General features: G+C 35.2%; 1 protein-coding gene across 1 annotated transcript in view; it reads left to right on the top strand.

The window, feature by feature from the left end:
- The first annotated feature begins 339 nt into the window (after positions 1–339).
- The window catches only part of LOC150104823 (dnaJ homolog l(2)tid, mitochondrial-like), a 156185-nt gene continuing 145375 nt past the window's right edge, over positions 340–11149 (top strand). The window contains exon 1 of the mRNA XM_090395999.1: positions 340–621. Coding sequence (XP_090252125.1) covers positions 471–621 — 151 coding nt within the window. The 5' untranslated portion in view covers positions 340–470. The remainder of the gene's footprint in view (positions 622–11149) is intronic.

Raw genomic sequence — 11149 nt, 5'->3', positions numbered from 1 at the left:
CAAGTGGTTATAAAACCTCCAATGAACCTGATCCAAAGAACTAAAGACATTCACAAATCCACGTTGCAGAATAACAATACCAATGTGGCAGTTTTCATTGAAAACGTTTCCCCTGTTTATTAATTTATTTGTATTTTTTTTTCTTATTGCTGTTCCTGAAACCAAAGTGAACTTGTAAATATGAAATGATACAAAATATTATGCTTTCCCATCCGAAACGATAATAATAACGCATATTGCCTTTAAATCAATTACTTGATTATACTCATCCTAGCTTTTCATTCTTGTCATCCTAATCTTTTATTTCGTCTCTTTCTCATCATAGATGGCGTGTATGCAACTTGCATGTGTTGCATTCGGTTTCTAGATTTGTTGTAATTGTTGTTTTAGTGTCTCTTAACTACTAATTAACTGAAGTAGAGAAGAATATAATACACATTAAACTTATTATCGAGCGAGCATTCTATATTATGTATGCACAAGTTGCAATATATAATATATGTCGACGGACTTTGGTTTCGTCATCGGTGCATTTGGATTACAGAGTGGTTAACTTGAAAACAACTTCACTATTTTCGTGTTCAAAATCTAAGTGGAGGAAACCCCAGGCTGCTTTCAGAGGTAGATGTTTCTTCACATTTTTGTGTATTAACAATATCCGAAACATTAGTGCTAAGTAAACGTAAAACTAAGGAAATTAACCTGCAAAGATTCCTGTGCTGCAAGCGGTGTTTACATCAGCATGGTTTTCCAACAAATTAAGCCACGTGCTTCGAGTTCATCTTTTTAAATGTCACTATCCTGAAACGTGGAATTTTCTGTTTATATATATATATATATATATATATATATATATATATATATATATATATATAAACAGAAATAAAGAAATAAAATAATATATATAAACATATATATATATATATATTCTGTATATGTAGAATTTTCTCTTCACACGAACTGCATATAACATCAGTACACTGTATGTAATATAAGTCGGCACGAATGTGTTGAAAATATTAATTGGATACTTTTATTATTATTATTAATTATTTATTTTATCGTTATCCCAAACGAGAGAGGTTGTTTAACCTATAATACATTAGTATCCTTGTAGACAGTAAGAAGAACCCTTTTTAATAATACTAGCTTGATTGTATTTCATGAAGTAAATAGTAACAGAGAGTTACTATTTACTTCATGAGTTCCAAATGATAGTAAAGAGGATGAATGAAGGATTGCAGTTAGACTTTAGGGTAGCTGCTGCTGTTTTATTAGCAGATGTAGTATGGATAGATGGTAACTGGATTGGTAATAACATCCTGAGCAGAAAAGGATTTTTTTAAAAGTGTTTATGCCAAAAAAGCTAGAGGTAAATGTTAGAGAAAGAATTGAACCTGTTTCCTGATTTATGCATTTATGAAGGATAATGTGAATTGAGATCCTTTTGTAGGTGAAAAAAAGGCAGGATTGTATGACTGGATTATCCTTGCTTCATTTAAACAATACTATAGATTGGAGGTCTGTGTTTTAAAGTTTTGCTAAGATATTTGCTTGAGATATTTGCATACTTTTTGGCTTATCAGATGAGTAGGTAGATAGTATATTGTCATCTGCAGAACTGGATAGGTTTAATTGTCAGAGAGAAAGTTATTTATATCTAGGAGAAAGATGTTAGGTGAGAGAACAGAGCCCTAGGGCATCCCTGCAAGATGTTATTTTCAGACTAATCCCTGTTCTGGATTAGTCTGAAAAGAAATTATTTATTTTTTTTTTTTAATGTTGCTCCTACTCATGAAAGGTAGGAAGTTATTTTATTGGAAGTTTTTTCACTTGGTCATACTATAAATTAAAGATACCAAGAAATTATATGCTTCGTTTAATGAGGTATATGCTTAATAATTATATGCTTGTTTGCCAGCCTGGTTGATCGAGTGGTTAGTGTATCCGCTCTCCAGCTAAAAGGCTGCGGGTTTGAATCCCACTGTAGGCATGAATGTTTGTGAAAATACTAGTGGTGGTGGGCAGTAGATGGCGTTGGTGTAGATGAAGGTAATTGCGGTTCGTTGTAGTTGATGGAGTGAGTGGTGGAGACAGAGAGCTGTAGAGTAGGTGCCCTCCCTCGATGAGTCGTTGGACTCCCTGCAGGGATCACGTAATAATAATAATAATCTTTTATCCAAGTGTAAGCAAACAAAATTTGCTCCAGAAGTATTTTCACAACTGGGGCAACTCATATAAAGTAGCTAAGACTTCACATCACTTGCCTTAGTATCCCATAATGCAAAGCACATCTCCTTGCGAACATGTATAATGCATAGCATTATACATGTATATATGCATTGGGTAGTGACCAGTGGTGAGCATGGAAATTTTAACAAAGGGCTCGCATCGTCGAGCAAAAAAAAAAGGGGCTAACTTAGCCCTTATAATTCTGATATTGTAACTTTGTAGACCTTCTGACAGATATGATAATTCCTGTAGGATATCAGTCATTAATGCTAGATCTTTTAAAAATTCCAAATTGAGAAGTTGGTTTAAAAATCCCGTTTATTTATCGTTCGATGCAAAATGATTGCATAAAGCTGGGTAATTTCTCCACAAAGCAAGAGCCGTTCGTAAACTACAAGCTGCCCATCGTGTTCCAAACACACGGCCGATCTTTAAAATTTCGATACCAAGGTCTTTTGCAATTGTATTTAATTCTCGTTGATTTTTTGGTGATCGATGATAAAAAGCATATAATTTATCCATAAATATTTCAAAATGATTTATTTCTTTAATGTTTTTTTTATCAAATCGTCTAATGCTAAGTGTAAGCAATGAGTGCAATACCCAATCACAACGTTGGGAAATTTTTGTAGAAGTTAGCTCCATCAGAACAAAATGCAATGAAATGATTTTTTATATAGTTATCAGAAAATCCATATGAATTTAAAGTAGCAATTAGTAGCATGCATACATTCCACGGTGGTATTTTCTAGTTCTACAAGATTATTAAACAAGAAGAACAAAGGGCTTGAAAATTAAAAAAAAATTTAACAAAGGACTCGTGCAAGCCCCTTATAGCTCACCAGTGGTAGTGACCTTTCCCATAATGCATAGCATTATACATGTCTGCATTATGGGATACTTAGGCAATGGTGTGGTCTTAGTTTCCTTATATGGGTTGCCCCAGTAAATACTTCAGGCACAAACTTTGTTTGCTTACACTTGGATGAAGGATTAAACCAAGCATATAATTTCTTGGTATTTTTAATTGAAAGATTATTTTGTAAACCTATAGTACGTTTTGTACTCTGGGTGGGCTAAGGAGTTTTTTTCTTTTTTTTTTTTTACATAGTCTGAATACATAACCCTGCTCTCTAGACCAAACATGGAAAATTTTCAAGCCACTTCTGGCCTCCACTTGGAGGCCTGAAGTGGGGTGGTGGTCTCACACCATGCAATGATATTTATCTTCCACCTAAAGACAATCACAAACAATTTCAAACCCGCAGCCTGTTGGTTGGAGAGTGGATAAGCTAACCACACGGCCAACCAAGCTGACATATCCACCATGATGAACATTGATCAGCCATAGAGTATGAAAAAAGGCAAGAAACTGGCTACCCTATTACAGAGTGGAAGGTAGAGACTTGAAGTATGGCAGTTTGATGACTAAATTGCTATCATTTGGTCTAGATCTTCATCACATGATCTGGAAATGTCAGGAGCAACAGCAATGGTTTCTCCAAATCTTTTCCTGGCAAATTCCGAAGATGGGAGTGTAGGTGACATCTTCTGTGGAATCCATGTAAGTGGTTATTAGTTACCAGTAGACCTCCATGCAATGAAGAAGCTCGGCATTGATGACCTTCTCTATTATTTTAGGGAGGACTAGGGGCAATGGGTTTAGTAAATTTGGCAGCAGAATTTTTGTCTTTTTTGGAAAGGATTGAATATAGGTTTGCTTCAGTGTAATGGAGTGGATGTAGCTGAGTATAAAAGAGTAGTGATAATTAGTACCGTCGACAGGGTGTAGCATAGAGACAACCTGTGTCACAGTGCCGCTGCTTAATTAAGGGTGATCGTTCAGCTATATTGCAGTAGACGGCATATTAGGGGAACAAGATATTTTACAACATCTCATGTAGATGCAATAGATTTATTTGAAGAATTAAACATTCTCTCAAAAATAATACAAGAGAAAAGTGGTCCTCACCAAATTTTATCATATATATATATATATATATAACCAGAAATTTATCCCAACGTAACTACCGCCCTGAGGATATTGTTAACAATTCCTGTTAGAGTAGCAAGTGCACAAAGAAGTTTTTCCAAGCTTAAACTGATTAAAAATTATTTGCGAACAGCAATGACCAAAGAAAGATTGGTTGGTCTAGCAACTATATCGATAGAGGTGGACATAGGTTATAATTTAAATTTAGAAGAGCTTATAAACAGTTTTATTGTGTGAGATCCCCATAGAGCAAACATTCAATTAATAATATTATGTAATTGTTTTGCATTAATGTTTCTCTTAATAAAAACAAAATAGCAATTGGAGATTAGCACAGGAAGATGGTTTAATGTTAAATCTGGTGTGAGAAAAGGATGTACATTATTCCCTCTGTTATTCATTATCTATATGGATCACATTATGAAGGAAACTGGTATTAAGCATGATATCAGTGGAGATGTTAATGTCAGCTCTTGGCTTTATGCGGACGATGCTATACTTCTAAATAAATCCGCTATAAGTTTGCAAGATTCCCTGACTAAATTGAATAACTGTTGTAATAATGGTATGAAGGTCAGCATTAAAAAGACAAAGACAATGAAAATAGGTAGAATTGTTTAAAATGTCAACTGTGTTGTGAATTGGGAACCTGTGGAACAAGTAAAACATTTCAGCTACTTAGGCATGATTTTTACTGAAGATGGTAAATTAAATGTGGAAATAGACAGTAGAATCAACAAAGCTGGTATGGTAGGCAGTCAATTGAATAAATTCATATGGAATAAGAGAGAAATTAGTCAGAACACTAAATTAGCTGTATACAAGACAGTGTTCAAACCAGTTTTAACTTATGGATCTGAGAGCTGGGTCAGAAGTAAAACACTTGACCAAAGACTAGAGACTGCAGATATGAGAGTCCTGAGAACGATTAGAGGTGTGAACAGATGGCATCAATGGCAATATCATATTAAAAACGAGGATATTAGGAAAGAACTTGATATTGTCAGCTTCCAGGAATGCATTAGCAGAGCTTATCTCAAGGGGTATGGTCACTTAAACAGAAGGGTCTAGGAAAGATTAGCAAAACAAGTGTTCTCTGCCAGGTTGACAGGAAAACGACCCAGAGGAAGACCAAGATATAGGTGGATTGATACAGTACAAAGTGCCTTAGAGGATAGAAATATAAGATCTGATAATGTTAGAGTCTTGACAAGTAACAGACTGATTTGGAGGAAAATTGTAGGTAGGAAGTTAGTAATGATGTAAATTTTTCATGTAGTACTATCATATCCTGTACATCCCCCTTGAGGGTACATGTCAGGAATTTGATGATGATGATTTTCTTATATTTTGTCTTATAATCCATCAGTGGTGATATTTAATTGTTTGCCTCAGGGCACAATCTAATCTGGCGACGGCCCTGGTGATAACATAAAACAGGAGTTAGTTCTGTAACATGGTTTTTGAGAACTGGGTAGTTCTCAAAAACTACTCAGTTCTCAAAGTTTCCAGTTTACTATCAGGACCAGGAAGTGTTTTGATATCTAGGTTATTTAAGATACTTCTGATTTCTCTTTGTTGAAGGATCACACATATAATACACTGTTTCTGTGGTCATGCATGCAGGAGTTAGAAGAGAAGAATGATGCCAGGAGGTTAGCTTTATTTTAGGTGCTGTAACAGTGGCACTATCTGAATGAGGAAGTAGGTGAGCAGAAGTTATGTCTGATGGCCTTTGCAATGGACTAGAAGGCAGATGCCATTTGAACAAGAGATTAGGTTTCAAAGTCAGATTTGGATATGTTGAGGATTGTTTTGTATTTGTTGTACCGAACATGCACTGGAGTAATTCATATTGCTTGCATCATGTCCATTAGGGTGCTTCTTAAAAATAGCAAATTTTAAATGTTTTGAATTTCATGTGAGGCACCTGTTAACATAAAAATAATTAATGCCATTTATCATGGTGTTAATTGGTTTCTGAATAATAAGAAAAAACTGAAAATTTGAAATGATTTCAGTATATTTAGGGGTTTGTGACCAAAGTGAATTTTTTAAATTTTTTATTTAAATAGTAATTTTTAACATTTATTTTTTCAAAGAAACATCAATTTCAGTTATAGAGGAAATGAAACTATTATTCAAACAGATTAATACAACATTTACAAATCTTATATTTACTGGTTTTGTTGCTGTTATTTTAGCAGCCTTGCTTTCTTATGGTTGGGGTATTTGTAATCTTGTGGGTGATTACAAATACCCACAAGTGATTTTTCATTGGTGTGCAGTTTATTGTTTTTGTCTATTAAGGCCATGCCTCTTTCTGCAATGTCATTAACAACTCTTATGCATTACTTTTTTACTCACTGAAATGACTTGTCTTCATTCCAGTCAGCAGCATCCTTGAGGAAATTATTGGGAAGTCTGGTTATAAAGAAAACCCACAGAGTTCACAGCTGGTCTACTGTAGCAAATATAGTTTCTCATTTCATAGGTCTTCTCCGAACTTCTTCAATCCTTTGACAATTTTTTCCTTCATCTCAAAAGAAACTTTGTCATCAAAAATAGCAAATGCGATTAATTCCTCTGAAAGGTACCAGAAGCGCCCTGGGAATTTTTGGAGTGCAGCATTTGTGATTTCTTCGTTTATTTCCTTGTGCACGTAAACTTCCTATGAACTGCAGGTCATTCATAGGAGCCATACCAAACAGATGGAGCTTGGAACCACACTTTAACATAGTGGCTAACAATGAATATGCAGATTTTCAATATTTCTTCAGCTCGTTCTTTGTTAATTTGAACGACCCCAAACATCTAGATTTTCAAAGCATTGATGGCATGATTTGATCCACCTGGCGCAGTGAGGTTCAATAAGAGCAGTGGCAGATTACCTAATAGGTGCACTAGGCATGCTAGGGCCTCGTCATCTCGAGGGGCCTCAAAAATTACATAGCAAAAAGATAATATATCTCTAAAAATTTATTGAACGTTTATTATTTATTTATTGTCTAATATATTTTTTAGATAGCTAATATTTAATATAGCTAATATAAGTAATACTAACTAGAAAAATTAAATAAATAATTATAAATAAAGAAGAACTTGTTATTTAAGGATTTTACTGTCTTTTTAATATAAAAAACACTTTTACATAAGGGGTCTTATAACAGATTTGCTAGGGCCTCAAAGGAACATAATCTACTACTTTATAGGAGCTTTGAAGTTTATTCCTGTAGCTGGATCTGCTTCCAATAAAATAATAGTCAACTCAAGGAGATCCCTGTAATAATATGGTGAAGGCAGTCATCTCGTGAGCAATGTCGGTGAGGGTGCTATTACTTTTTATCTTCACACCAGTTTGGAAGCTGGAACGGTTTAAGGCCATCCATGATTTTTGAAACCTCTTGAACAGAATTATTTCTTGGCCTGTGAAAGATTCAATTGAGAGCAGTGCTATGGATTCCAAAACTGTTTCAAGACCCATGGTGATAGTAAGGCAAGCACAACAGGTCTTCGTCTATATTTTGTTTGAAATGGATGCAGACTCCATGTATTATTATTAACATCTGACCTCCGTGGAATCAGAGACTCATCATGGGGGGTACACACTGTTGCACACAGCGCTCATCCAACCATGCTTTAAACTGATTGAATGTGTCTGTGTGCATTCACAACACACTCAGGTAATGCATTCCACTCACCAACTACTCTCTATGCAAAGAACCTGTTCCTCACTCCTCTCCTTACTGGCAGAGATAGTGTCAAAGCATATTGCATTCCACTGAATGGTTAAAAGGACATCTGCTTTAAATTCTGCTTTCAGGCCTTCAAATAATTTTCTTTCTAATTTTTATATGCCTGTTGTAGTTCACTTATATATCTCAATACACAAACTTGACATGCTGTTACAATCCCTAAACATTCAATAAATTGGTTAACATTTTTACTAAATTTTTTGCATATTATATAGAACAAAATGAAAGGGTGCCTTATAGAAAAAAAACCGAACTTTGAAAATAAGGATATCACCCTAATGTCCAGATAGCATTCATCTTTTCTGGTCTTTTGACAAAGGTACCGGCCATAATTTTTCTTCAACCATGTCTCAACCCTTTTGTACCTGGATGATTCCATTGTATTATCATTACCCACAGAAAAGCCAGTCTCTTTGCCTCATACTTTTCCTCTAATTCTTGTATAGATGATTTTGGTAAATGTTCTGCCATTCCTAAAACACAACATTTACACATTTACTGCACTTTGATTTTTTGTCAAAAAAGATCAGAAGAATCTCATCCAAACTGGATACCAGAAAGTCTCTTGATCCTGATAGCATTTTTGTGATGGGTAATAAAGGTGTACTGCTCCATACTTAACTCCTATTCTATATCACTTTTTTTTTTATTCTCTCTCCTTTACATTCTTACTTTACATTTTTTACTTGGCCAGCAAAGGTTGGTTGATTGGTAGAGCCTCTGATACTAATGGTTCGCAAAAAGTTAAGCAAGTTTGAGCACGGTTAGTAGTTGGAAGGGGTTCAATTGTTTGATGCTGTTGGCACACTTTACCCTCGATGAGTCTTTGGACTCCCTGGATGTGTCACATAATAATAATATAATAATTCCTCAAATGAGCCTAGTGCTCTATTGTGAATTGGCTATGTTTAAAGTTTGTTTACAGCTGTTAAATGGCTGTATGTCATGGATTCCTCATCCTCATACAATTGTATCATGTGTCTGGCCATAGAGTGGCAGAAATCAGGAATCGCCCCTCTCTCTCTCTCTCTTTTTTTTTTTTTTTTTGTAGTTCCCGCCCATGAAAGGTTATTAGTAAACCTATAGTACGTTTATAATATCGGTAGACTAAGGATTCCCCCCCCCCCTATTTTTAACACTTTTATATATATTTTTGTACATTTTTTTTATTTATTTTTACATAGTCTGGAAACCCTGTTCTAGAGACCAAACATGGAACTTTAGGCCTCCAATTAGTGGGTGAGTGTCTCACACCGGGTGATGAAGTTCATCTCCCTCCTAAAGATAATCACAAACATTCATGCCCACAGCAGGATTTGAACCCACAACCTGTTGGTTGAAGAGTGGATATGCAAAACCACTCGGCCAACCAGGCCAGCAAAGGTAAGTAGGTAATGTGGTTACTTGCCTACCTTTGTATAGATGTCGTGGAAAAGTTTGGGAATCTCGAGTGGTTGCCTTAATATCTCTATAGCAAGTTGTTTATTATTCTTTTCTTTTTTATAGAAACCCACATATAACAGGAAGGTATTTATGTAAGCAATCACACTTCCAGAGCATGGCATCCTCAAAACACATACACAGAACCACAGCTATCTGTTCAAATGACACAGCCCTTGAAATTGAGCTCAGATATCTTTGCAGCACTTTTTTTAGACAATGGCTGCAATTGTTATAAAAATACTGCATGCCCTCTCCCTCTCTTCTGCAGCCAAAACATAAGATTGCATCAAAATTATTCTCATTCCTTATACCCAAGGTATATCAGAAAACATAGGAAAATTCATACTAATGCTTAACAGTATAAACAATACCAGGAAGGAAAAAAAATGCATTTATTGAACTCACTGTACAAGATTTGTAGAAAGTTTAAATTGTAACTGACACCTAATGTCTCTACATGACACCACTCTCTATGGGTCAGATAAATATAAAGTTAATTTAGAGAAGTCTGGCTATTAGGTCTTAAAATGATAGTCTCCCAGACCTTTGGTAAATTAATATAACCATACTTGTTAAGCTTGGGAGAGTGCTTTCACAGCTGATGCTGATTCTTAGAATAGCCTCTCAGATCTGTAATGACTTTACATAATTTAGATATTTTTCTCCATCTGATTCTGTGTAAAGAAGTATCCACCGAACTTGCCATACAGATGATCTCAGATGTAATTTTTCTGTTCTTCAAGTCGGATGTTAACTGCCCTGAAGAACACAAAAATTATATCTGCCAGTCTGGCCAAAGTAGGCCAAACTGCAGGCACAAGGAACTTTATACACTGAAGGATGTACAAGAGGATGTAGTCAATCTTTAGGAGATGATATGAAGGTAGTTAGTGGAATAAAAGATTTGAAAGTAGTATGGAGATCATATTTGCAGAGAACTTTGACTATTTTTTTCTGATGTATCCTTAACATAAGGATACATCAGATACGTTTATATCCAAATGTATCCCTCAATGAATCTTTGAACTCCCTGGAGGTGTCATGTAATAATGATAATAATAATGGGACGGGAATGATGTTGCTGTGATCCTGTGTGTTTGGTGTAGGAAGGATGGAGAGTGCATGTAGTATTTTTATATCGGCTAGCCATTGACTTAAAAGTGTTGTGAAGGTCCCTGAGCCCTTCAAATTGATCTCAGTTTGAAGGGCTTTGTCATTTGTGCAAATAGTCCTGGCTCGGTGAATAAGGATGCCATATTGTTGGAAAGGATGGTAGTGTGATTGTTTATGTAAATACCTTCCCAGTATAATTTTCTTTAGAGGGGGGAAGGATAATGGGCCATTAGGAAGTCATGTTAATAGTGTATCTAAAGAAGGAGAGACTATTATTAATTTTTTTTTCTACCATGAAGTTTATTTTAGGATGTCAGCTGTGAAGATGCATCAAAAATGTATCTAATGTGTCTGGACCATGAGACCAAACTGCAAACACACCATCAACATAGTGCAACCAAATTGTTGGTTTTAGTGTGTCTGCGTTGAGTGCTACAAACTGGCTAAACATTTATCCAAATAATTTTCCTCCCTTACAGGCAACTCTCCATCATCTATTAAAAACCATTTACACTTTAAAACATTAATAAAAAATCTAAGTCTGACAGATACTGATATCATGGTCAGTTTCAATATCACTTAAGATATTTCCATACTACTTCCAAATCTTTCA

Source organism: Typopeltis vanoorti, chromosome 7 (genome assembly GCF_054136105.1).
Source record: "Typopeltis vanoorti isolate ZY-2024b chromosome 7, IOZ_Tvanoo_1.0, whole genome shotgun sequence".
NCBI lineage: Eukaryota > Metazoa > Arthropoda > Arachnida > Uropygi > Thelyphonidae > Typopeltis > Typopeltis vanoorti.
The sequence above is the reverse complement of the archived record's forward strand: the minus strand, read 5'-3'. Positions and strand labels throughout refer to the sequence as shown.